This window comes from Strix aluco, chromosome 8, assembly GCF_031877795.1.
Source record: "Strix aluco isolate bStrAlu1 chromosome 8, bStrAlu1.hap1, whole genome shotgun sequence".
Taxonomy (NCBI): Eukaryota; Metazoa; Chordata; class Aves; order Strigiformes; family Strigidae; genus Strix; species Strix aluco.
This window is the reverse complement of record NC_133938.1, coordinates 1,664,829-1,692,825: the sequence shown is the minus strand read 5'-3', so window position 1 is coordinate 1,692,825 and position 27,997 is coordinate 1,664,829. Positions and strand designations below refer to the sequence as shown.

General features: G+C 49.6%; 1 protein-coding gene across 1 annotated transcript in view; it reads left to right on the top strand.

Moving 5' to 3' along the window:
- Positions 1 to 14,169: 14,169 nt before the first annotated feature.
- LRRC7 (leucine rich repeat containing 7) overlaps positions 14,170 to 27,997 on the top strand; it is a 171,707-nt gene continuing 157,879 nt past the window's right edge. Inside the window, exon 1 of the mRNA XM_074831760.1 lies at positions 14,170 to 14,227. Coding sequence (XP_074687861.1) covers positions 14,203 to 14,227 — 25 coding nt within the window. The 5' untranslated portion in view covers positions 14,170 to 14,202. The remainder of the gene's footprint in view (positions 14,228 to 27,997) is intronic.

Genomic DNA, 27,997 nt, shown 5'->3' with positions numbered 1-27,997 from the left:
GTCGCAAATCTGAATACCTCAATTGAACTGAGTGCCAGAAATCCTGCTGCTAAAAATGAAAAGAGGCCGAGGTGTTATTCACTTCCAAAGAGCCGTTAAGATCGGCCGAGCCGCACCATTTCATCCCACCGAGGCTGTGGCTGGGCACGGCTGTTCCTCTCTGGGAAGCTACATGTGTTGGGGAAAGCATCTGCTTTTCTGCTTCTGTGTGTGATTATTTAGGCACAAAAGAGCATGGAGTATGGACAAATCCATCATTCCTTTTGATAATTTTAATGTATGACTTTTATTTTTAATACTTGGGCTTCTCCAGCTGCATCTTACAATTTTTTATTACCACAAGCTGTACTTTTTTTCCCATTTTCTCTAGCAGACCTATCAATTCTAAGCTCCTTTCTTCCTCTGCAAAGTCTTGGTTAATTGAAAATGTCAGTTATAGTATTTGATGATATTTTCTCCCCTATTCTAACTCTGGCTGTGATAGTGGTTGTTGTGAGAAGAGACTTTATCCTAAATCTACTCATAAAGACACAGTGCAAAAGTCTCAGCTGCCATAAATCAATAAGGGATTCAGGAGAGCTACTTCAGCTAACAAGGATTTAACCCCCAGCTCTCATGCTTTGTAGGAAAAGTAGAGATATTTTTGCGATTTCTCTTAGTCTTGTTTTTAGTTTCATATATTCAGTGCTGCTCTTGGCTTCTCACAGAGATATTGAGACCCAGGAAATTAAAGAAGTCTGATGAAGCAGCCGTGCACTGCTTGTGGCTGCTGCATTAGGGCATTGGGTGCTGGGGAGCCACACTCAGAAGTGTCAGAGGGGCCTGGAAACGGCCAGGGGGAGGATTCAGCTCCCCTGAAAATATCCGAACACAAGTCAAAGATGGAAAAAAACACTTCAGAATTTTCATTTTACTGGTTAAGTTCCGGAAAATGAGTTGAATGCTGGGAGGCACCGGTGCAGTGGGAGCAGACTGTAGCAATGGGGGAGGCAGTTGAAGAACTGTGTGGGTCAATTATCCAGACCGTTATGGTTAAGAATTAAAACCTGATCCTCTTGGAATATCTGATGGGGGGGATTGTATGGAGAAACTGTTTGTAGAAAAAAAAAAAAGTGACAATTGCGGCTAACTTCCTTTAAGATCTGAAAACCCTAAAATTGCTGCTTCCACTGCTGCGTTAGAAAGATGCAGGAGTTACCAGGAAGTGTAAGACTCTGCTATTCCAGACTTTTAGGCAATGTTCAGCTTAATCAGCAGCAGAAAATTAAGGCAGAAGAAAATGTGCAATTGAATTTGAGCAAGAACCCGTGAACCACTCTTTCCTGGAAGAACAATGACCCTCTCATCATCATCAAGAGAAAAGTCTACCCACGGTATCATTTTTATTCTCTGGCTGCAGACATAACTCACTCTGCATCTTGTCCAAACCTCCTTCCTAATCATCATGTAAGAGGTTGACAAGGCACAAGATTATCCTCAAATATGTGCTTTTTCTTACATTTATCTGACTGTCCTTCACCATCTGCCTAGCAAAGAATGGGTATAGAAAAGAAAAATTAATAAGGAGGGGAAATGAGCATGGGGAGAACAGCTCTGCACTCAGATGGAAATTGATATTTCACTTTGGTCACAGAACAGGCATCCTTCAAGTCTCAGCACCTTTTGGTGCCGACCTGTGATATCTAACATTCTCTAAAATCCGTTCTCAGCTGACATCCCTTTATTAGCCGATGCTCCTCTTTACTGTCTATAGCCATGAGTTTCCAAAAGTACTTCAGTGACTTAAATCCAGCCGCTTCCCCAGAAATTGTTGCGCTCCCAGTGTCTCAAAAATGCCACCCACTGCAGAACTGGGGCTTCCCCATCCAGAGCTGCCTGTCTCGGGGGCAGGTGGCCGCAGGGCCGGCCGTGGGCAGTGTGGCACGCTGTGGAGGCAGGAGGCTGCAGCAAGAGTGCTTATAAATAATGACACTCTTAAATGAGGTGAGACTTTGATTTTATGGGGTATGAAATGCTACTCACATAGCACAGCCTTCAGCGGAGATGATTGTTAAGCAGTTATTTGCACAAGGAGCTGGGGTGAAAACTGGGTATTTCCCCCAGGCTGGGGACGTGCAGCTGGTGGGCAGCACCCGCTCTGCTCCTGGGAGCACCCAGCCGGCTCCAGACCCGCAAGGAGGGGACTGCTGGAAAAGCAGTCAGAAGCGAAAAGCTCCCGCTCCTCTGTGTCACTGGGGAGGAAAAGTGTCCTCACGTCTGCCCGGGCTGCTCCAGCAGATTTGCACAGGCTTTGGAGATGCTCCGTGATGATGTTCAATACATAATCTGACCTTGGCAAGAGATTCGATCCAATGAGATACTTTATTTTATTATGAATATTTATTATGAATATATATCCAGGTGGCTGCTTTTCTTGTAACAAACATTATAACTTATTCTAAAGTAGCAGAGAAATACCACTCCAGTTTGCAGTGCCTTTAGTAAAGCAAACTCCATTCCTGCAGGTTTTCCCCTTGGCTCTGACCGAGGGGCCGGGTCGGGCCGGGCACGCCAAGCCCGAGGCTTTGCAGGGCCAAGGCTGGTTTTCTCTCCATCGGTTTTAACTCGAGTTGTTTAGAAATTTACACAGAGTCTTGAAATATGTGACTAAATTCACAAAGTGACCAGGTCACCACACCGGCACAAAAGCTTTATTTTAATGTGTCGCCAAGAGAAGTATGAGGAGTCAAGAAACAGGGGAACCTGTAGGTCATAGGGAAGAACAAAGAAAGTAACTGCTTTTGTCTTTTGCCTCTTGCTTCGTATTTAACAGCCACTTACCCATCTCAACAATTTTACCTGTTGAAGGGCAAAGGGAAGCAAAGGAGAAGCAAAGGCACCGCTTCCACTCGCTGCTCCTGTGGCTGCCTCTGCCCCCAGCCCCCAGCCCCCAGCACTGCCCCGCTGGAGCCTGGGCAGGCAGCCGGGGCTCAGCCCCTCGCTGCCAGCACGGCCGCATGCTGCATCCAGCCCGCCACAGCTCCGGCTGCGCTCTCCGGGGCTCTGGGTGTTATTATCGTATTAATTCGTATGTGGTAACCTGACAGTAACATGATTCACAGAGCCAATAACAGTTTTTGATAACAATAATGCGATTGCTAAGCCTGAGTCCTTAACCAGTACAGCTCAGCAGGGAAACATTGACTTCAGATATGTTGTGCTGCTTCAGCTCCTAATAGTCAAAATACTTAATACTGATTTCTTCTTCTTTTTTTTTAAAAAAAAAAAATAAATCATGGCATACTGTTTCGTGGCAATTAATGTCTTTAATATATGAAAACACAGCATTGCATTGTGCAGGTTTGACACTTAACCAAAGTAATTAGCGTATGCAATAATGAATCTTACAATTTTTCCCCCCATAAGAAATAAAATAGCTATAAATAATTTGTTAGAACCTGGACATCTCACCAAGCTTTTAATGCTTTGTTCAGCATTGAGTAAATCAAGTTTGGCCCCATCCTGCTGCTTGTCCCACCCGGCAAGGAGGAGCTGCGGGTCCCTAGCCCCCCCGCTTCTGGGGTGCTGAGCTGGCCGAGTGCACCCCGCCAGGGTCTGCTCTGGGCAGGCGAAGCAGCACCAGCAGCGCCTGTGACACCGGATGCTCTGAAACAACCATTCTTTCCAGTCCCCGGGAAGAGGGAAGAGGTTATTCTTTTGCAACAGCCTCCAAGGCCCGGGCTGGCATATCGGCAAACAGCACTGCCGAAAGTTGCGCCGTGCCCTCGGCGTGGCACAACCAGCACTCAGGGAGTGTCCCTGGTGGCCCCAGGTGCTGCCTCGGGCTCTGCAGCAGGAGCAGGGACATGCCAGGCACCCCCCACCCACTGCCCAGCGAGCCTGTCCCAGCCCCTCGCTCACACCCAGTGTGTGGGTCAGTGCCATGAAGATGTTGTTTAAGTAAGATGAAAGCACTCGGCATTGTAATGATGGGTCTTTAGTTTGTTTAATCTCCTTTTGAGAAAATTGGGGGGAGGGTGGTGTGTGTGTGCATCCAATTTGAATACAGGTATTGATGAATTCACACCAAAGAGCCCTTAGCACTAAGTAGGTATGAGAACTGCAAAAGCTGGCTGAAAACACTTGCCACCTTCAAATGCCTGGAAAAGCACAGGCACAGTTCCAGCACGGGAACAGGGCCGTAAGGAATCGCAGCTCCCGGCAGCGGTGCCATGCTGGGGAGCTCTTCAAGCATCTCTCTGTGGGCAGCGGCTTTGAAGCCCCCAGCCAGGCTGGATGCTCTTCTCACACTTCATTCTTAATGCCAAAGTTCATACGCTTTCATGTCAAAGTAGTTTTTACAGAAGTTCATGTTGCATTCAACTAGTATTTGTAATAAGCAGAAAGTTTTAGTGTCAGGAGAAATCCTGGTGTAACAATTTCAGAAAAGTGATACAGCTGTGTTGGATTTTTAAATGGGTGTTGGAACAGCTGGCAGCAGCATGGCAGGCCAGGGAGGATGGGATGTGATGCTGGAATACACGTGACTCCTGTTTGAGAGGACATCCCATCCATGGGCAGTGGCCCCGTGCAGAGAGCTCACACGCGTGCCGTGAAGGATTTTCCTACTTCTCACTTTAGCAACCACAGTAATTATAAAGATTTTGTTTGAAATTTCACTTTCAGTATGTCAGGTTGGGCGTTTTCTATTCAGATGCTACCTGAATGCTTCTGCTTTCTTTAGCCATCACTGTTCGTTGTTAAATACCCTCAACTGCAATTGGTACATGGGAAGGGAAAGGCCACTGAGGTGGCAGTGTTCGACCAGAGCTGTGCTGACACTGGGGCTCTTGTCCTGTGTCTCCTCCCCATCCCCCCCTGTCAGGGCTACCAAGGAGCCCAGGCCTCAAGGGTTGTGGCCAGGAATTGTTCCCAAAATTCACTCAATTGCAGGCACCCGTGCCTTTCCACCAGCTCTTGTCTTACGGTGATTTTTCCCTTTTGTCCTTATTTTTCTTATTCAACAGCACCATCTGAATGATGGAAATTTAGGCTGATTTCATACATGGAAACAGTTGGGCTGAAAAAGCTGCCTTTCCCTTACCCATTCTGCAACCGCAGCGAGAAAATTCCGTCTGTGCTCTCCCGAATAGCAAAGGGGATGGCGCAGGGTGGGTCGGGTCGTGGGTGCTGAGGGTCCCACTGTGCTGGGTGCTCACCTCCTGTGCATCTTCTTCTGGCCGGATATCCCCGCCCATCTCGTCTCCTTAAAGCAGGAATAGAAAAGGCAACTGAAAAAAAAAAGATCAAACAGCAATGAAAAACACTCAGCTGAGCCCGTGAAACTCCTGGCAGTAATGGACTTCTGCACCTCATGCTGTGGCTTCTCTCCCTGCCCTGCTCCTACCCCTGCTCAGCCTGCATCCTGGTGAGCTCCCCCTGGGAACCTGGGACTCTGCCTTCTCCTCCACCCAGAACTTTAATGCGGACTGTAAAAGTTCTGCAGCCATGCCAAAATCAATCTGGAGTCATCTGGCTCCTACCTGCCATCACCTCAGAGGGCTCCCTCCCTAGAGGGCGAGGGAGGGCTGCCAGGACCCACGGCCGTGCTCGGGGCGGCAGACAGTGGGTGCACAGAGCTGGCTGCTCAGGGTTGCACTTTCCTTCCAAACCTGAGGACCATGGATGTTTCTCCAGCACTCACCCCCAGTGGTTACACCACTACATCTCCCACTACATCTTTACAACTACATCTTTAAAAATAAATCCTTATTTTTAAAGATGTCAGAATGTGCGGAAAGGCTTGAAAATCTGACCTGCAAACCAAGATGTTCAAAGCCAGCGTGAAAATAAACAGGTCCTGATGGTCGCTGCTATTGTTCTCAGGGATAATGGGAGAGAGGCAGTGCGGGCTGGGGAGGGAGGGCTCTGATTCATAATTTGTCAACCCACAATGTTTACAGTGCTTAGATTGGGAAAAATACCTGTTCACAGAAACGGTCCTCAATAGGCTTTGCTTTCTACTTACTGCCATCGCTTAGTAACAGCTCTATTTTTAAATGCTAAAAGGGTATTAGACCAAAAAAAATTAAAGTTTACTCAATCTCCAATCTAACAGGCATTAAACTCAACGGGCATGCGGCCGTTGGCCTCGGGGGAGCTGTCCTGAGCCGGGGGGGGCTGCAGGCATGGTGAGCCCTGTGCTGGTGGGCTGGGGGCTGTCGGTGCCAAGAGCTGCCCCCACCAACCTTCAACTCTTCTGGTAGAGTTTAAAAAAAAAAAGAATCAATAAAACCTGTGTACTCCTCCATGTTGGCAGCTCACGATGACCTTCCTGAGCAGTCAGGTAAAACCTGTCGAAACGAGTGATGGGACTTTCCTGGTGCAGTTACAGGTGGGCTGAGGAGGAAGGAGAGCATGGATGTGGAGAGCTGAGCTTGGGCAGTGGGAGTGGGGGCTCTTCGGGGGCACCCGCCGGCCACCGTCCTTCCTGGGTGATCTGCCTGCCCCCCAGCGACACTTTGGAAAGAAATCTCTTACAGCATCTGCTAAAATAGATTTCCAGGAGTATCCAAATCTCCCAAAATACCATCCTGAGCATCTGATTTGGGAAACTGCTCTTGCAAGCCCCGTGGAGTTGGGAGTGCAGCCTGTCCATCCTGCTGCCCCAGCCCCTCCGCACTGCCCCACAGCAGCCCCGGGAGGGTCCTGGCTACATCCTGCCTGCAGGATCTGCCCTCGTTAAAAATATTGAGGTAAATGGGATGAGTTGTTTTGGACTAACCCCTGTGCCCGACCCACTGAAGGTCATGGGAAGTTAATTCATCTCACTGGGATTTGCAGCGGACAGTGTATTTCCCTCCATCCAGGTCTAATGATCAGCGATTATTAGTTCTTTTCCTTTCTCGAGGATACAGCAGATAAATTCATTGAAATCCCTCGGGGACATAAATGTGCTTGGCCAAGGGAGAGCCCAGCGCCAATAACAAGCTGGTCTTTCTGCTAACAGGTTGTCCCTAAAGACTTGTGCCACCGTCATCTATTGTTGCGTTTTTAATATATTTATATAAGGGATATGGTATTAAATACATGCAAAAAATCAATTGTTTTGTGGTTGATTAAATGTCAAAACAAGGCTCAGGGTTTTGGTAACTGCAAAGCCATTTACTGTGTATACATTTGATTGCCACGAATATCATTCCTGCTGCAAAACGATCATAATAAGAAAGTAATAAACCAGAACATAAATGGCTGCTTTATTTTTTGAGCTATCTCAGTGATGCTGTTTTGGGAGCCCTGCCAGGCTGCAGCTGCCTTCTGCTGCCGGCTCCTCTCCTCCCTGCCTGCGCAGGGTCCCTGGAAGGGCCCTGCCCTGCGGGGAGGGGGAAACCTGTGTGCGGCAACTACTCAAAAACCATCTACAGACAGCAAAGTAGGGGAGTTACCGATCACCCAGAATCCCAGAAATGATTTACAGCGTTTCAATAGTTGAGAGGAATAAGAGGATGTCAGGAAATTTTGTGGGTTTTTAAAAAAATGATGAAAGGTGTGTTATAATCATAGTCCTGAGTGAAAATTGCAGTTTCTGGGGACATTTAAAGCCAGAATGATCATAACAGTGAACCTTTATGAAGGAGTAAACTGCATCACCTGGTTGATGGTTTACATTGCTCGTGTCTGTGAAGAACTCTTTGCTGTTGGACGTATTCTGCGACACGTACTGGTCTTCCCATGGAGCCCTCCTTTGCGGCATTTCTTCCAGCGCAGCGTTTACGAGCCCTCCCGAGGCACACGCACACACGTGCCATTTTGCCCACCGGCACGTGGCTCTGTGTCACCGGGTACTCACCTCCGAGCGCCACGAAACCCCCGGCTCCCGCTCCCGCCGCGCCCCCAGGACAGCTGACGCCCTCTCCCCTCCTATTGCCATGCCAGGCCATATCTAGTGCAGGATTATTATCGGTCACTAATTTTATCTTGCCCGTTGGATCTGCAGCATTTTGGGGCGGGAAGCCCATCCGCGGCGGGGGCAGCTGCTGCCAGGGGTCTCGGCGCGGGCGCCTGCTGGCAGCTCTCCCTCCCGAGCGCCTCGCCTACACGGCGTATATTTTAATTTTAGAGGTAGAAAGAATTCAAGTATCTTAAAGGTCAGAAGGATATGAAACAGGGAATAAACACAGACTGTTTCTGTGAAAATATAATGGAGCACATGGTGAGTATTTGTTACTGCTGCAGTATCTGCAATGTATTTTTGACACACGCTTGCTGCAGAGTGCAGCCCACTGCAGCAAAGGAGGGAAGTCAAATTTTCCTCCCTCTGCGCTCGGCGGAAAGCGCCGTGTGTGTGCTTTGATGAGAGGTACAGCAAAAATGTAATAGCCAACAACTTTGCCAGCACTGACAGAAAACACTAGTGGGAAGCCTCTGCATCAAAGCAATTCTAATTTCCCCATGTTAGCAGCAGAGTTAGGAATGACCTTCATCTGCTCTTCATACAGGCGGCTCTGACAGGGAAAGTCATGCATGAATTGTGGCAAATTTAGATGAAATTATGGATTTGAGACACAGCTGTAATTAGGTTTGAAGCAGACATTTAAATACTTTTTGCTGGATCGACCTAGAGAGCTCAGCCTTCTCCAGGGCGGAATTTAAATAGTAGTGAAAGGCTTTTGTGCACCACCTGAACATCACATCCTGGGAGACAGGTACACAGTTCGGAGGAAAACAAAATGGAAGTGAGAAGATCAGTGGTTCTTCTGACAACAGTCCTGGCCCCTGTGGCCAGCACTGAACGTCCCAGCGGCCCCCACGCGTTGCCTGCAATATTAACATTTTAAAAAACACATAATCTGAAAGCAATTGCAGCATCAGGAAATGAGTAAGTGTCTGGGCTCACCTCAGCACTGTTCTGGCCCACATGAAGTTTGTTGTTTTCTTCTCCTGTCCGGGGGAGGAACAGGATGGGACTCTCCTAATGAATATCAGGTTGGATGGAGGTTCAAGTGCTCGCGGTGAAAATAACTCGGGACGTGACCCAGAGCGCGGGGGAGCCATTAATTGTGGTGTTAATCGGGCAGTCTGCCCGCCCCATCCTGGCTGCAGCCCCTGGATGGCAAACGCCATGGTGTCCAGGGGCACGATGCTCCCCGGGCCCGCAGAGGTGTTTCAATTCTCCCAGGAGGGAAGAGTGAGCAAGTTAAGATGCCTGGTCGTTATATTTTATAACAGGTTTCTAAAGTGCTTCCAGATAATATAGATTAAATAATTTCACTATTAAGGAGAGAATTGTTCCATTCTGAAGAAGGTTATAACTTCTGATGTTATAGCCTGCTGATGTCATACACTTAAGAAAAATTAATTTTTTCCCATATGTGATCCAATGTAATTTCAACTTTTTGACCTATGATGGGCGTTGGGGATGCAAATGTCCCAGGTTATTCTAGTGAGTTCCCCAGGCCCTCAGTGCCGATCGTCCCTCGTTCCTTCTCCCTGCTTGCAACCCATTTTTCAAATCAACCCTTGCCAAAGCCTCATGTCATTCCCAAGCTTCTCAAACCCGCAGCCTGCCTTTAGAGCTCTCTGCAAGAGAGGAAAGCTCACATAGTGTTGACACAGTTCTTGGCGTCTTCCTGGCACAAGAGCTTCTGCAATCCCTCACCGATAATGATAAAACCCAACCGCACACCGAGGTCAAGAGTGAGGGTGGAACGGGGGGGCAGCCCGCTCTTCGCGGGGAGGACCTGCACTGGGCAAGGCAAATGCAGGACCGAGTCTGGTAGTAGGTTGCTTTTTGTGTTTCCATTAAGATTTTTTCTTTCTTTCAATCACACTTTTTCACACTTCTACACAGTCTCCTATATTCTGTGACGATCAGGAAGGTGCAAAGGACAGTTCAGGTGAAGTCTGTTCCTGTGACCGGCTCCTTCTTCTGACTATCCCCTGTATCACAGCTCCATCACTCTGCCCACCAGTTTTTTCCACGGACAGAGTGATCTCAGAGCCTTTTTCTTCAAAATGCCAGAAAGCAGGCAAGTGCCTGCTGCCTCCCAGCCGCACACGTCTGCCTTCCCTCTCATGGGAAGGCCAGGGGCGGCGGTGGCAGTGGCAGTGGTGGTGGCAGTGACAGTGGCACTGACTCTTGACCCAGGCTGGGATGTTCCCATCCATCCCATCCCATCCCATCCCATCCCATCCCATCCCATCCCATCCCATCCCATCCCATCCCATCCCATCCCATCCCATCCCTCCCAGTTTTGCTTTTTCCCCCAAGACTTCCAAGAAGAAGGTCCATTATTGATAGTTCACGTTGTTTCCAAAGTTATTGACCTTTTTTGCCAGACACTGCACTGACAGGTCCCTTACACACCCAACTGGGAACCACTGTTACCATTTGCAGCATCCAACTGGACTTTTAGTTACCATTCGCCGTGGCCTACTTAGAGGGTGACCTAAAAATCAGCATCCATCTCTACCACCACAGCCCATGACTCATCCACTCTTCTCAATCTTAAAATTAAGGCCTCCAGAAATGGAGATTGTCGTTGTCTGGGAATATATAAAGTAGCACTTGAGAGGACTTAGTACAACCAGAAGGAAAAAAAATACATTGGGACTTCTACAGGGAAAATTTTCAAAGCTGTGTATCACCACCATTTATTAATGTGAGGAACTGTGTCCTTTATAACTGTTCCTTCTCTATATATTACAGACTTTTTAAAAATGAGAAGAAAAAATAACTTTATTTCAGTCTCTAATTTACCATGCCACCTTCCCAGCCAGTGTGACTCCAACAGACACTAGTGACCCCAAACCTGCAGAACCCCCTTAAGGAACGCATCCGGCTTTCCTAGAAAATGTGCTGAAGGAATTTCATGATTTTATAACTTTTCTTAGCCAGGTCTACAAATTAATAGAAATCAGCATGGAGGGGGGTTATTTATATGTGCATATCAGTGAAAATACTTGTAAGTACACGTGCTAAAGTCCAGGCTATGGACTTGTTCAACTAATCAACTTCAGTTTTGCATTAAGCAGCGTTTAGGGATACACCTGAGAGCCACATTTTTTCAGAAAGCGAGTCTTGTGGCCTGCTCTTTATGTGTCTTGGTTCTCATGTCTCCCTGGAGCCAGTGGAAGTGAAACCACTGTGAAACTCCTGTAAGACTGAGGGGATCAGGGCTGCAAGGCCAGCAGTGTTACCGTACAACACTCAACCACCTCAGCATTACCCACAAAGAGAAGTGATAACACACACACCCCGATAACCACGTCACAACGGCATCGGGCTTCTCCCCCCACCCCTGTGCCCCCCCCCGGGATGCCATAGTGGGTGACTGCCCGAGTCCAGAGGAGGTTTTGCTGCTCACATGGCTGCTTTGCAAGAATGCAAGACTACAGCAAGTTGGCTCATGCTTGTTCGGACACAGCACACACAGTGGCTCGTCGTGCCAGCGGCGGCAACGCGGGGCAGCGTGGAGAGCAACTCCCGCCAGTTTGCCGAGCAAACCACGCCACAAGCTGTCCCCAGCCCGTTGAAAGTCTTGGCATTTTAGTTTTTCCCTCTACGCAGAGCACACCGGGAAAGGCGCTGGGATGGCCGGAGTTAGAGGTGCTGCTGCTGAGCGGAAGCTGTCGCTCCCTCACTGCCCCTGGGCCATCTCGCTGTGGCTCACACCGCAGCCCCAGGCTTCTGAAACGGAGCGGCTCCCCCCTCCGCGCTGCCACGGGCAGGGCTGGCCCGGGTCCCACCTTGCACCGCATGCCCGGGCTCCCGCGCTGGCTGCCACCTCGGCACCATCTCCCCTGCGCCGTCCCACCTCTACATCCACAAAACCAACCCAGCAGCCCATTGCAGTGATTTGTCGCAGACGAGGCTGAAGCCAGAAGAAGAGAAAACCCTCGGAGCTCCTAATCCCACCATTGCCAAGGCCGCACGCGCAGAGGCGCAGAAAGGTCCCCAACATGTGCTGCTAAAAACCCAGCAATTTCGGGAGGGTGTCTAAGGGGACAGGCTGGTGACACAGCTGGGAATCTCAGTCATGTTGAACAGGTAACAAAGCCCAGCCCGGAGTTGAGCCTCTCTCCCCCACTGTGCCCCGGCCACCCCCTTCCCAAGCCCCAGCTTGCAGGGTCTGCGCCCCCCACAGAAGGTTCCCACTCACCCCTGTCCTCCTGCACTCCCCCGTGACACAGCCACGTGTTTCTCCCACTCCACACTTGTTTTTACTGGGGAGAAAGATCTGTCTGTATTTTGTAGGCAAGGTCTAGGCTCTTCCAGGGATTTTCCAGTTGCAAGTCTTTTTGCCCTGCAGAATCTGGGTGATGTTTATCAGGAACATGCAGGAAAGGAGAACTCCCTGTTAAAACAAAAAAAATACATATGCTACAGGGGATTTCCTGGGGGACAAATTTCCACCACCCACCTACCAGCAGCTGTCCCCCCATGCCCCTCGCTCCTGTGCAGCCTGCAGTTTGCCTCCTCCGGCGCACGCAGCAGCCGACGCGTACTGGCCTTCGGCTGGCACCAGTTTTACGTGCCACCCGTTACAGCAGCAAAGGCTTCTTCTCTTCTTTGATGTGTTTCTACTGACAGAATATTTTATTTGACGGTCATTCCCTGCTGGAGGCAGGTAACCCTGGGCAGGACTCGGGCTGTGCTGTGCCAGAAGCCAAGGTGGCTGCGGGTGCTCACTGCCTGGCTGCGGCGGATGGGGAGATGCTGATATTGAAGACCGGATGAGTGAATACCTGCTTCCAGCGGTACAAAAATATTGGGTGGAGTAAAACTTTTCTGGGCCAGATTTCAGTTCCCGCTGTGGAGATGACGAGAGAGGGAAAGTGTGGGAGCTGCCCGGGCTGGCCCGTCCACAGAGCATCAGCTGCAGGGAGAGGTTGTTGGCACCGAGGCGTCAGCCATGGGTGATGGGGACGGAGCACTGGTACAAACACTCCCGTGACACTCTTCCAGCACCCGCTAATGCTTTCCCTCTCCGTGGGCAGGTCCCACGGTGCTGGAAAAGAGATGCCCTGAGATGGCCTGAAGCGGGCACGCTGTCCCCAGGGAAATGGGGTGCCATCACCATGGCCTGCCCCACAGCCGTGCTCGGCAGTGGTGGCCAGTGACCAGGCCAGGCCAGGGGCCACAGCTGGCAGTTCTGTGGCCTTGGGAAACCAGGAGTGGAAGTGTCCAGGGAGAGCAGCACCTGCACCTGCAGCCACAGGCTCTGCCCTGCTGAGAGCTGGGAGAGACTGCGGGAGACCCACCAAGCCACGGGGCCTCTGCATCGTGCCCAGGTAGCGCAGGAATGCAGCGGCTGGTCAGCTCACAGGAGCCACTGTGACACCCATGCGCCTCTTCCAGTCTCCTGTCCCTGTCTCTTGTCCCCATCTCCTGTCCCCTGTCCCTCGTCCCTATCTCCTGTCCCCATTTCCTGTCCCCATCTCTTGCTCTCATCTCCCATCCCATCTCCTGTCCCCTGTTTCCGTCTCTTGTCCCCTGTCCCCATCTCCTGTCCCTGTCTCCTGTCCCCATCTCTTGTCCTTGTCTCCCATCCCCGTGTCCTGTCCCCATCCTGTTCCCGTCCCCCCACCCCGGCAGCTGGCAGTTCCCGGTGATGGCGGACATCCCCCACCCGCGGGTGGGACACCCCTGCAAGGTCTCCCCCCTCTCCCACGCCGTTGTAGCCCGTGGCCGGCGACATCCCAGTCGGGGTGGCGGGGACGCTGAGCCACCCCCCAGCGCTCTTCCCCCCACGTCCCCGGCCCCCGCAACTTCTCCAAAGTGCGGAAAATGGCTCCGGCCTCAGGGAAAGGCGGCAAAGACGGGCCGGGCCGGGCTGGGGAAACGGGAACGGCAGCCGGGAGGGGGGCACCGGCCCCGCCGTGATACCCCGCACCGCTCCGCACCGCTCCGCGGGGAGGGCGCGCCCGCGCCACGCCCCCTCCGCCCCTCATCCCGCCGCTCCGCCCCTGCGCCGCCGCGGAGCGCAACGCGGGCGCGCAGCGAGACCCGCCCCGCCGCCGCCGTCTCCTCCGTCCCCGCCGCCTTTGTGTCTGGGCGCCGCCCCGCGCAGGGAGGCGGGACTTGCGCGGCGGGGCCGGCGAGCCGCGGGCGCGGGCAGCCCTCGGCGGCGCCCCCCCCCCCCCCCCCCCCCCCCGCCCCGTCCTGTCCTCCCCTCCCCGCCCGCGGAGGCTCCGCGCCCCCGGACCGCGGCTCGGCCGCGCATGGACGCGCGCTCCCGCCTGCACCGTGAGTACTGCCGAGCCGCGGCTGGGGGCTGCGGGGGGGACACAGCGGTGAGGGGGGGTCCCGCAGGGATGCTGCTGCCTACGCCCCCCCCTCACCTCTCCGCGGTGCGTGATGCCCCCGCGGCCGCGGAGCGCCCGGGCAGCGCGGAGCCTCCGCCGAGGACAAAAGAGCGGCGGGGCCCGGCGGAGGGGCCCCCCCCGGGCCGCCCCTCACCACCCACCCCCTCCCCAGGCTCCTGCAACCGAAGGACATTTGGGGTGTGTTTCCGCGGCCGTTCCCTTCCACCCGCCGGGAATGGAGGCACCGGGCTTGGCGCAGCTCCTGGAAGGTTCCGCGCCCTTCCCCGTGGCCGTGCCTCCCCTCCGAAGCACCCGCGGCTCCCCACGGTCCCGCGTGGATTAGCCGCTGCCCCCCCCCTCCCCCTCGGTTTTTACATCTTGGCCACTTCGGGGAAGGCTAGCGTGTGCTGGAAGTTGGTTGCCAAAGGGTTCGGGGAACCTCGGGGCTCGAGCCGCACCTGCCCTGGGGAGCTGAAGAGCATCCCTGGGTCCGGGGGGGCTGGGGGGGGCCGTCTCCTCCAGCCCCATCGCCAGCGAGGGGCCGGCTTTGCTCCTTATTTCTGCCAGGCCGGAGCGGGACAGGGTCGTGGCCGGGAAGGCAGTGTTGAAAGTTCCTTGGTTTTCGGGGGAATAAACCCGACCCGTATCCAGGATATTTTTGGTGCGCCCATCACCCCGGTGAAATCCCTTCATTTTGGTTTTGTACCTCTGCGGTTTTCAGCTAAAAACTCCGGCCACGTGCCGGTCTTGGTTTTAACCTCAGGTGTTCTGAGTAATGATAATCCCTAGGAACAGGTGAAATACAAAGCGTTTTCCTCCCCATTGCATGACAGCAGAAGTGACTTAATCCGGTGGGTTTTGCCGTTACGCATCTGCTCGCTCCGATACACGGAGGATGTATGCTTGCCATGGCAACCTCCACCTCCCGTATTACAGCCACTTTTTTGGAAGTAGCAAGACTTGCTAAAGAAATAGGAACAGCTGGTTTCAGAAGCTACGTAATTATAAATAAATTGTGCATCTTGGAAAACATGACCTCTTTTCCGAGAATATTAATGTTCCTTCAGTTCGTAGATACGGGGATGGGAAGGGAATCGGCCTCCTGAGGAGGTTGTGTGTTCTTCTTTCCATGCAACTGCAGTGAAAGAAGGTCTCTTCATTTTTTGAACAGTATTAATTACTGTAAGTTATTTCAAAACCTTATTAATTTAATGATCTTATAATTTAATATCTCGGTGTGTCGTGTTAGCTTGATGTTCATGTGAACTTTAACCTTTGCTGGTATTTGATGTCTAAAACTTTTTCCCTGATAAAACAGTATTATTTAATTTTTTAAAAAATTATCTCACACAGGAGGAGCCTTTCGGTGTGTTTCTGTTATACAAATAATACGACATACTTAAAAAAAAATGGTTTTACATGAAACCAATTTTGGCAGTTGCTGAAGTAACAGCAATCATCGCTAATTGCCCACTGTACGCTGGATGCTTAACGAGCAGGGAGCAGCAGGTCGGCAGCAAATGCTGTGGAGAGCCTGGCTGGAGGCGGCTGGGGCACGGCGTGCTGGGTGCTCGCTGCGCTTGTGGGAGCCCCTGGAGAGGAGGAGTGGTGCCCGGTTGTGAATGAGGTCCCGCAGGAATTTATAAATGCTTCTTAAATGTTCTTTAAAAATTTGTTAAAGTCGTAGCTGCTTACAAAATGGGATTTTTCAAAGGAAGGTTGTCCATTATCTCTGGAGTATTTCAAGACAGCAGTGCGTGTGTGCTGGTAAAGCCACAAAACTTCACATTACTGAGGAATTAACAGCCCCTGAGGTGTTTGCATCTGTACAAAGCCTCGGCTGTGTGCATTGATCTTAAAGCGGAGACGCCAGCGGTGCAGAACACAGCAGCGCATCGAACTCCATCCTAGACCCAGAAAACGGGGATTAACCCACATCGGCGCGTGGTCGGCAGATGCTCCGGGGGAGAGCGGGCTGTGGCTGCATGGGGGCAGCCCCTGAGCCCCCCCCCGGGCTCCACGCCATCCCCTGCACCCTGCGGTGCCACTGGGTCCTGGGGGGCACCGGGATACAGCAAAGCTTTCCCAGTGCTTCAGGAAGGGTGAATTTTAGCCTAGCAGACGTCAGGTAATCCAGCCCCTACCCTGCCCCGCTGGAGGGTGATGCCTGAGCAGTGGCTTAGTTCCGTGCTCCTGGGCAACCAGCCCTGGGTGGCCCAGGGCTTGGCCTGGTGACCTGGGAGTCTGACCTTCTGGAGGTAGGTGTAGGAGGGAAACACTTCCCTTTAAATCAGGGCGTGTGAATCCATCAGGCCGATGGTAGGCGCTTTGAAAATCCACTGGTCTGCTAGATCAGTGTCTGAAAGCCCACACCGATTATCCCTGACGAGTGCAGTGTAGAAAACTCTCCTGGAAATAGTCAGTGCTACTTTATAATATAAATTAACGATCTCGGTAGATCTAAGCTGAGCACTGACCAAGCACCTAAATGTTGTATTAAGCCCTACTTAAAGGTTTGTAAGAGCCACCATGTGTCTTCTGGTTTTCATCTCAGCTCTCTCTAATTTTAGTGTGGTTTCTGTAGGCTTTAATTTGCTGGCACGGCAGATTGCATCAAATCCTAGGACAGATCTTTCAGAACTGTTATCTGTTTGTCAGATCTTTTTTTCTGGGAATGCAGCAATTTGTTGGTGGCAGGGAAATCCTACATGTATTACCGTGTGTCTTCACTGGGCAGACAAACCTGTCAGTGTGACCTTTGAGAAGTTAGGGAAGAGTCGAAGGTGGATGGGTGTGATGCTCGGGAGGAAAAGCGCATGGAAGGAGCTGGGTGCAACTTTGTGTAAGAGGTCTGGCAGCCCAGGGGAGAGGCTGCCACTGGCAGTTTTGTAGCTAAGTGCAAAATTAGGGAAGTAAAGGAGCATAAAATCCATACGGCTCCAGAGGTGCTCTGGTGAGGTGGAGCAAGTAAAATGTTAATGGATCTAGTTACGGTGAATAAAGAAGGAAAGGAAGCCATAAGCTCAGGAAGGCTGCTCTTTTTTATTATGAGGAGGAGAACATTCTTCATCTTTTAGCTCACTTGTATCCAGAGGGAACGAATATATAGCCATGGGAGTTTAAGCTTGTTGGAGGAAAATGATTCCCCCCCTCACCCTGAAGTATTTTGATGGGGAAAAGAAATGAAAGTGAGAGCTGGTGCAAAGAATATCTGAGGAGAGCAAGTTCAACCTTTTATAAGCGTAGTGGACAGAAAAAGTCTGCCTCTGTCTTGATGGGGTGAAGGACAGCAGTACTGTTTATTCAGATCCAGTAATCAGGATGTATGAAACCGTCGGTGGGACTCTTGGGGGTCTGCGCTTGCTCTGCAAGTTCCCATGGATGGGAAACCACCGCTTGGCTTTATGTCACTGAAATTGTCAGTCATTACTGTTTTTTCAATGATGTGCTTAAGGTGTAAAGACATACTTAGGAAATCTTTGATGCTTAGTTTATCACTGAGGTTTGATGCTTGGAAGATATGACACGGACTATAAATAGAGCCATCTTCCAGGTATAAAATACGTACTTAAAGAGCATTTTGATAAACAGAAATCGTGTGAGCTCGGAAGTTCATGTTGTGTGACATGGCGAGCAGCGCTGTGGAGCAGAGCGCGCCCAGCTGCTCGTTGGTGCTTGGAGTCGGCGGGCCATGGGCGCTGACCTCGAGTCACGTTGCCGATGCTCCATTCCCCGGAGAGTGCTGCTCTGAAGTGGAAAATCGAGCGGAATTTAAAGCTTTGGTTGACTTGGATTGTTTTTCAGCTGCTGATTTTAAAATACTGCTTTGTTGTTGTCTTTTTTTTTTTTTTTTGGCACTTCTTAAATTTTTATTGCAATTGACTTAGGGAAGATTGTGGAAGAAAGATGATGGCATGGCAGGAGAAAGATGGTGTGGCAGAAACTGCTCTGAGGGGACCCCGCTGCCGTAATGGATTTACTCGCGTTACGTCGGGAGCTACGTGAGGGCCGTGGCCAGGGCTGGCTCTCCTTTCTGCAGCGTGCAGTGGGTGCTGGGTCTTGGCTGTGGCTGGAGGTGACCCAGCCCTGGCGGGAGCGGGGCCAGGAGGCCGAGGCAGCGCTGTGAGGAGGGGAGCGGAGTGGAGCCGGCAGTGCGGCGGCTGTGGGGCCTGTGGTGGCCGAGGAGCGGAGCTGTGGCTGGCAGGTCCTGGTGCCAGAGCTGGGGGTGGTGGTGGCAGCTGCTCTGGCAGGGCCAGGAGCTCTGTCTCCAGCTCTCCCCAGGTCAAACTCCACAATCCCTCCCACCGTCTGCTTCTCTTGCGTCACTTTATTCTCAAATATATAAAACCCCCTCCATTAAACCCCGTATGTTCTGCTTGCACCACCACGTTCCCATCTTCTCTTTGCTGTTGCTGTGCTCGGTGTTTGACCATTGAAGAGTCTTCTGGGCAGAGGCTCTCCATCCCTGGTAGACGCTTTGTGAGGTGGTTCTGGTGGTCCTTACTCTGGGCAGAAGGGCCGTTGGACAGGCTGGAGCACCACCCGGACAAGAGGGAAGCGTAAGCGTGGGGGTGGTTGGGGAGTGATGCCCGGAGGCTGGGGGAGCTGGCAGTGAGACAGATGAGTCTGGGGAGGGAACGCGTCATCCCAGCGGGAAGGGGCCTCCAGGTACCTGGTGGGCAGCTTCGCTTCAGAATTGGCATCAAATCTGCTAACGGTGTTGTTTGAGCAGCTTCGAAATCTCTTTGTGTTTAATTTTGCTTCAGGTATTTGATACACTGATCAAACTGTATGGTTAGGCGGTTCTACCTCTAGGCATGCTGGAGCTTTAGCTGTTGTTACAAAAAAATTCTTAAATCTTAAATCCTGAGTACTAAATTGGTAGCTTTCAGCAGTTCTCTAATTATGTGAGACATTTTTTGTACTTAACAAATGGTTCTTATTCTTGCCAGCACTTCAGCCTGGTGTTCTAGGACTGTGGGTGTCAGGGAACAGAACATATTTCTGTGTCTGTGAATATGATCCCACACGTTGTCTTAAGTGGGAAAATGTTCACAGCCCTTATATGGTGAGGGATTTTTTTCCTAAATCCATCAGTGCTTTCTCCTGCAGTAATAATGCAGTTTTATCTTCCTGGCGCTTTGTAGGCTGGATATTGATTATGAACCAGAAATATGAAATGGTCTTTCTTTTTTTCCTGGTAAAAATATCCTGCAGTGTAACCTGCTCTGCCTTGTACACCATTCAGAATCTGTTTCCAGAAATGGTTGATGCTTTTCAACAGCTAATCAATGTCTAGATGCCAAACCAATAGATACCTGACAGCAGCAAGGGTGCTAGTATTTATTTCTGCCTGGCGTTGTGCATCTCTTCATCTGTGCCTTGAGTTTACATGCTCCTCCTTGTGTTCAGCCATTTCGACAGCAGAGTTGCAGCCTCCTGCAGCCAAGTGCTGTCGAAGAAGCCGAGATTGCTGCGTGTCGCGGCACAGTGACATATGTGCTGTGCTTTTCAGTCCTGTGCCAGGAGGTATCTTGCCACGGTACGCAGCGAGATTTGTGAAATACGTGAGTTACCAGAGTACCCTGGGATGTCCTGAATGAACGTCGGTGAGAGGCTGCTCACAAATTCATGAACATGTGAAGTAAAGGGTGAAGAGTTCTTTAGGGCAGCAGAAGAGCAGAATTACCCTCAAACAGATTTTGTTGAGAAATACTCATTTTTGCATTAGATATTCCTGCCCAGTGGTGTAAACACCCCAAAATCCATTTGGTGTGTAACGGGAAGGTTGTGTAATGCTCACGGTCATACGCAGGAGGCAGAGGATGAGGCGTTGTCCACGCTGGTTGCTGGGAAAGCCGGCGGTTGAGGCTGGAGGGGAGGCTGTATGTGCTCCGGCTGCGGTTGCTCGGCAGCGTGGCACAGTGCCACCCACCTTCGGAGGCCCCTTGCCTTTGTGGTCACCCAGTTTGGAGGGCAGCACCCCATGTAACAGACACCCAGCCAGCGTGCGTGGGACAGAGGGACGAGTAACGATGTCGGGGTGGATGCTGTTATCTGTGGGGGAGCAACGTCAGCTCCTGAGCTTTCATGACCATCCTTGTTTTGAGGGGCTGTGTGTGTTGGTCCCCTCCTTCATGGGTGCACGGCAAGAAGGGCAGATGGCCTGGTGGGGATCTGCAGGGAGAGGACAGCATCAGATAGGTGCGGGGAAGCAGCTGGAGGTGCAGCCTGAACGGGGGATCCAGGACCCTCTTGGGCTCCCTGGGTTGACGGTCACATTCTGCATTAACTTGGCGGTCCTTGGGTACCTTCTTTCACCCGTGCTTTGTCCCGTGACAGATCAGAAAGCGTTGCTTCAAAGGCTTGTCCTGCAGAACGTCCCGGGGGGAGAGCTCCGGGCGCCTGCGGTGACTCAGGCCATCGTGGGACTGGAGGGTCTTCCAGATCCCCGCTCCCTCTCCGTGGGAAGGATGTGTCTGTCTGATGCGCTCTGGGGGCTGAGCATAGCAGAGGTGCTGCTGCTGGTTCAGAGATACCTTCATTGTCTCACGAATTAAGAAAAGGTTGTAATCCTGTATATGGGCAGGAAGACGAATCATTATAGTACAGAAATTTAGTTATGATCAGTATCAATAACCATGATTTAATAATATTTAATAATTTTCTTGGAAGTTCTACAACTGAATAAAACTTACTTATTTACACTGGTGACGGTTTTAATTTTTAAGGTGGGGTTTAAGCATCAAACCAAATTGGATCAGAAATACTGTGAAAGTCTCTATGATTTTTAGTATCTCCTTGGGCTGACAGTTAAGTAGAAGCATCTCTTGCCTTCTGAAAGGAAGAAGCAATGGGAGTTTTGAGGCAAGATTTAATGCTTTTTGAACAATATTTTTTACCAAATATTTGACAGAATAACAGTTTATGTGAGAAATGCTAGAACATAGATCTATTCTATTTGTTGCCATATATTGATACGGTCTGTGTGACAGTGTGGTTCGTGGTTTATAAATGTCACCTAGGACAGAGGGTTTGGCTCAGCTGTCTCTAGGACAAAGGTGTTCTACTTGGACCCCACAAGGGCCTTCCGCCTGATGTACCATTTTGGGGAGCAATGATCTTCACGACATTTGAGAACAAACCTCAGTTAATATGGATGTATTTGCAGGAATTTTTCTTAGGGCCATAAAATATGGTTTTCTTTATTTGTTGTTCCATGGTTGCAGATGCTGCAGTATTTTTCGAAGGGGGTTTTTCCTAGTGAAGCCACATTTCAGGATTCCCGCAGAAGCATCTGTGGAAGAGGCCACGCTAAAAAATGAACACTGACATGCTTGCCTCTGCTAGCACATCATCCTTCAAATCTGGGCATGAAACTCCTTTAAAGCAAGGATTTCTGTGCATTTTTCAAGGCTAACGGGTGTCTAGTGTCTTCATTCTGCCAGGGAAAGGCACTCTTTTTAATGGGATGTCATTAATACTCTGCTGCTGAATGATTATTTCCATTTATAATAGCAACAGTATGTTAACTTCAAGTTAAAAATTAAGATCCTGAAACTGCCAGTCAGAGCGCAAGGGCTGCTGGCATTCTTTAATCGTCACTGCTATTTTTGTGTGGACAGATTTAGCATAAATAGGTGTGATGCAAAGTGTCATACTGTATTTAGTCCTTGTCCAAGACATCTTAGTTTTGGAATGGTGCTCTTTGTATAAAATTACTCAAAAAAGTCAATCTGTATCCCTGGGAAGGGGTGGATGAAAAACAAACAAAAACTTGTTGTATAATTTGCTTTCCTCCCTAGTTTTTAATGTAACTGACTTTGTGTGAGAGAGAACAAAGAAAATAGTTTCCAATCCAGTGAAGTAATGTCCCTGCTTGTGAGGTGCCTGCTTTGTGCAGTAACTTAAAGGGCTGCTTGATTTGTGGAGCTGAATGGGATTGCACTGGTTGTTGCTGGGTTTGGCTCTGCTCCACGGCTGTCTTCAGAAAAATGGGGGTCAGAATATGGTAATTTAACATACTCTGAAGGTTTCTTTACTCCTTTATACAGTGGTGTTTTGGTGGTTTGGGTTGTTTTTTCCACCTTTCAATACTGCATGTTGTGTCTCAGCAGAAAGACTCTGGGGTCAGCTTCGTTCTCCGCCCCGATGCCCCTGCAGCCCCTCTGCCCTCTCAGGCACCGTCTTACCCCAGGGCACAAAATTAGGACAAGAGTAAGGAGGCGCAAGACTGGGACTTCTCAGAACTTGCATCTCCTCTTCGCAGCTCCTGCAATTGGAATATCATCTGTAAACTTGGATAAAGCAGAAAAAAAACCTCATCAGTGTTGGCTGTCAGATTAGCCTGAGATTAGATAAATCTTAATTACTTCTGCTAGATTTGATTCTGACTAGTCACACTGAACTCATTATAATAAGTTACGGGGTCACCTAGGGAGAAACTGAGAGGTAGGATTAATGTACTGTGTTATCAGAAATTATTCTCTGATACCAGGTTTATTTGGAGCTCTCGTTTTTGCACTGGAGATGGTGACGAGCCGCTCCCAATCCACCTTCTCCATGCCACCTGGGATTCAGGAGATATCTATCATGTTTCCCCCAACTCATGTCTTTTATAAACTGACCTACTTAGCGACTCCTCACAGAGAAGTCTATACCTTTGCCCATCCTTTTCATCCCATTTGGAGCATTTTCTATATCTAGTATGTCCTTCCCTCTTATTTCAATGAGGGGACCATTTTTTTTACAGCTTTAGAATAGCTCTGGGAAACCTTAAGGCAATACTGAAATACTTTACATTTTCCTAGTCCATTAGTCTGAATGCACTGATTTTGGCAGCTAGGGGTGAACAGCATGAAAAACCATAACCAGTATTAACAGAAATACAAGATTAACAGAATACGGTGAGTTTGTTCTTCTTAATAAATGCTTACCTAAAATACAGTACCCTTTAAGGGGAATATTCATAGTTGACAAGAAAGAAAAAAGAGTGATCATTATCTTTCTAATGAACTGATAAGTCTGAATATTAAATCATCTACAGAAGCTGGCTCTTAGCTTCTATCCATCCTCTTTCTCCATCTACTTTGCAACAGAGAACTTGGCTGCTTCTTTCTTTGGGGTTAAGAAAAAGCACTTTAGCATTGAGTACCAAACCTATTACGGGCCCTTGTCTCTCACACGTAATTTGTGTGTGTGCGTGTATAAATGTATATGTATATGTGTGTATATATATGTAACTACAGATTTATATTAATGCATGCATAAACATTTGAATTCACGATCATAGAGTTGCTTCATTCTCACAGTAGTAGAGGACCTGGAAACTTCCAGCAAGTAAAATGCAACCTGTTAAGGAGTTTTATGACTTTTCAAAACCTTGGGCGTGTGGTGGTGCCAGGGCTTCATTTTCACCTCCTGTGGCTTCTTGGGTCCCTCTGAAGGATGCGAAGTGGAATAATTTCTGCTGGAACAGGTTAAACTGGAAATGGGGTGAGCAGAGCATGTTTCAGGTGATGTGTGTGTTTGGGAAGGGCCCCAACACTCTTATGTATTTGGCAGGAGGTGATGAGTGAAGGCAGGCACTCCGTGAAGCAGCGTGAAAGCAAACGGCACAATAAAGAAATCTTGGAGCTGAATTGTTTTCTCCTCAGAGTCCAAAGAGCATTAGTGTTCCTTGTTATATTATTGCAGAAAAGAAGGGGAAACTGCTTACATGTGGGCTTGGGGGAGCCCCCTTCTTGGGACTGCCCTCAGCAGATGGTGCCCTCGGACTCCCCGTGAAAGGGGGAGGTTGCACCTAAGTCCTGGGTGTCCTAATGACCCTGTTAAGTCACGTTTTCATAGTAGCTTTGTTGCATTTCAGGATTCTTTAATAAGCAGCTTGATTTTTTTTCCCATAAGCCCTTACTGTGCGGAGGCTGCTGTGGGGACCCCGACTGTTCCTGCTCTTCCTGGAGCTCAGCAACTGGGTGACAGCCCTGGGCAGCTCTTGGTCGGGCTCCCGTCCCTCCTGCCACCCCAGCAGAAACCTGCAGCAGCCCCTGGTGCCGTGAAGCTGTGCTTTGAACACTGGTGTGCTCCGTGAGCGCTGCTTTTCCTCCTCAGCTGTGCTGTCCTGGCCTGTTCACCTTGAAACGGTGATCAGCTCCGACCGCTCAGAGCTTCCTCTGAAGACAGAAGGGAAATGCCTGTCCTGGACCAGCCCTTGGCGTGCTGGAGCATGAGGCTGGAGGTTCAGAGCAGCCCCAGCACCATCTTGGCAGGGTCGGCCCTGTGAGTGGGGCCTCCGAGGCCGACTGGGATGCTCGTCCCGGCCTCGTGCCTGAGGGATGAGCTTCGTGAAGACCAAGAGGCAAAGCTGTTGCCTGTGGAGTTGCTGCAAGGGGTGGATATTGGCTCTCTGGAAAGCTGCTTGGGGTGGTTTTTCTCTTTTTCGGGTTTACCCAGTATTTCTGAAACGTCTGCATAAAAAGGTCGATCTTCTCAGGCACACAAGGACTTTTCCAGACCTGCTCTGTGCTGCTTCTGCCTCATGACTGCACGTCTGCCAGGCTTCAGGTCCTGAACTGAATTTTCCCAGTTCATAATTGCTTCCCTGATAAATATTTTCTTCTCAAGACTGTTAAAACTAGAGGAGGAAAACCACAATTCCCCACCTGGGATAGTGACTTTTGATGGTTTTCCATTTTGAAATGTTCTCGCCCTTTTAGGAGAGCGTGCTGTGATTTGGTGGGGGGTGGCATTTGTAAAGCAGGGAGCTTTTTTTTACACCCTCCTAAGAATCCTGGTGGATTTGACCAAGATGTCAGCCTTTGGAACAGTGCAGCCCATCCTGCAGTGGGGAATGCCATCAGCTTTCAGGAGCCGTGTCCCCGGAGTGGCTGGGATGCTCAGCATGGAGCTGCTCAGTGTCCCAGGGGTGAGAAAAACATTTTTGGGCAGGGAAGCAAGGACTGGCACGGCAGCTCCAGAGGAGGACCTGCAGCAGCTCTGTGATACCTGTAGAAGCACGGCGAGTCATATGGAGAGTCCTTCTGGTTTCTGAGGCTTTAAATGGTGTTCAGGAAATGAAACTGTTCTTTGAACAAGGATGAGAAAACAGAAATGAGAATAGCTGTCTGTAAAATATCATCCGCGGTGTGCGCTGAAAGAGGTGAGGGTGCTGCAGTAACACTCTGCCTTTCCCTGCTTGAGCCTGAGAGGAACAGAAAGGGTGCTTGGAAACTGTACGGTGGAAAAAGCTATTAATATTAAGGCACTTTCTTGTGTTTTCAGCTGTGAACTGTAATTTACTGTGATTATTTGTTTCCTAATAAATTGTGTGCAGCTCATCTCAACATCAAAACACATTAAGCTTTTTGCTCTGATGTCTGTTATGCAGGCTAATTCAATTCATCTTTGGAAAGGAGTTTATGACCAGATGCATGAGATTTGACTCCGAGATATTGTGCAGCTTGTTCTTTCTATGTGGATATACCCAGAAGGTCAAATTCTGCTCCTTTCTATCCTCATAATTTAATTGAAGTCAAGAGAGCTCTGTAGGTATAAATGAAAGTACAGTCATTAGATACCAGTGCAGCACGGGAGGGTACTGAATTTCAAGTGAAGGTGGTAGTGTGTGAGTGAATTGGCTGCTAGTCTATTGAGAAAGCCGATGGTTGTCTGGCGAGAGCTTCCAACATTTCAGCTGGAGCAGCTACTATTGAGCTAATGGAGTTAAAATAGGGATTTTAAATTTAAATAGAAATAAAATACAGAGTAGTGACTACTGACACCATTTAACTGCACATATAGCATGAATACTTATTATTAATTAGGGAGTGAAAAAAGCCTATTAGCAAGCTACATCATGGCATTATTCTGGAGATGAGTGTTTTGTTATTAAAATTACTTTGAAAGCAAAGCTAGTCCACAGCTAAACATAATTTAAGGTTGTCTCTGTAGTTTTCTTCTCTTGTTGCTTATCTTTCCAAATTGTGATGGGACAGATTCTGCTTTGCCTTATTATCACTGTACATTTGTGCTATGTTTGTGTGTGCAAACGGGAGGTTTGTCCCGTGGCAGCCCGGGCGCTGGCCATGCCGTGTTCAGCTCTCTGCGGGAGGCCGTGGCTGCCTCCTTGCCCAGCTTACTGCCTCAACCCCGCAGTCCTCGCCTCACTTCGGCCTGGCTAGCCAAACCAGAGCTTTTTTTTTTCATTTTCTCTTCTCCTTTTAGAAGATGTTCTTGTGTGTTTTGTGTGGATATGCAATCTTGCCCATTTAGCATCATGGAATCATCTAGGTTGGAAAAAACCCTTAAGATCGAGTCCAACCATTAACCCAACACTGCCAAGGCCACCATTAAACCATGTCCTTAAGCGCCACATCTACACATCTTCTAAATACCCCCAGGGATGGTGACTCCACCGCTTCCCTGGGCAGCCTGTTCCAGTGCTTGACAACCCTTTAGGTGAAGAAATTTTTCCTAATATCCAATCTAAACCTCCCCTGGTGCAACTTGAGGCCATTTCCTCTCATCCTATCACTTGTACTTGGGAGAAGAGACTGACCCCCACCTCACTAGAGCCTCCTTTTCTCCAGGTTAAACACCCCCAGTTCCCTCAGCCCCTCCCAATAAGACTTGTGGTGAGAATTGCTGGTTTGGAAAACCCTCATCACGGTGGGTACCGCTGGGAGTGGAGTGGGAGCCCCATGAGGGTCCAGCAGACCCCAGGCAAGTACGTTGGCTTGAGAAGAGGGAGTCAGCTCATGTTCTGTGGTCGAAGCCAGCCCAGTTTTCTCCTGCTTTGTGCCTGCTCTGGCCCGGCAGCATTCGAGGATTCATTTTGGCTGGTTTAACACCCACCCTACAAAAATATCCTGTGTCAGTATGTGTGTTGCGTTCTTCTCAGGGAAGAAAATAGAGCTGAAGGGTGCCTTGCTGCATCCTCACAGCTTCTCCTACACATGGTAACGGCAGCCAAGCAGGGACAGAATGAGACAGTAACCTCAGTGGTTACATGGTAAAATAATTTATAAACACCAATCCTTAAAGAAAAGCATGCCAAGAAAGAAATCCAGTTCTTTTGCAGTATCAATAATGATTTTATAATTGATTTCCTGGAGCAAAATTTATAATTTTATGGTATTTTAATGTCTTATAGATTCATGATGTATTTGTCAACAAGATGAGCGAAAGCCAGATTTATTTGTGGTAGTTCTAAGAGTCCTGTAACTCTATATTTAATGAAGCGTAATGGATGTAAACCAACTTCAGCTGTGGTTTATACTATACAACATTAATGGAATCGTATTGGGAGCTCAGTTAAGTTGCTGAAATGTCTTCTACAGGCTCTGTATTGTAAGGGTGTATTGTTGAATATATCTTATATTTTGTACTGAACGTTGCTGAATTCATTGCATCTAGGAACCTTTCCCTTCCACCAGTGTAAATCCAATTATTTCTCTGGAGTTACCACGTAGTTGCAGCTGTGTAACTCGGGACAAGGGGGGTTTATGGGAGCCCATAGCGAGCACAAAGCCATGTGCAGGCAGCCTGTGGGCTGCACAGAATGAAGAGCCCACTCTGCTTTCCTTGGCAGTAACGTAAACCAGGAGTCACTCACTTGGCGTGGCAAAAAGTGGAACTGAGTTCTCTGCTTTCACGTGTATTAAGCTGTTGAGGATTCAGGTTTTAGGAGCAGAGCTTGTGGTGACAGTCCCGG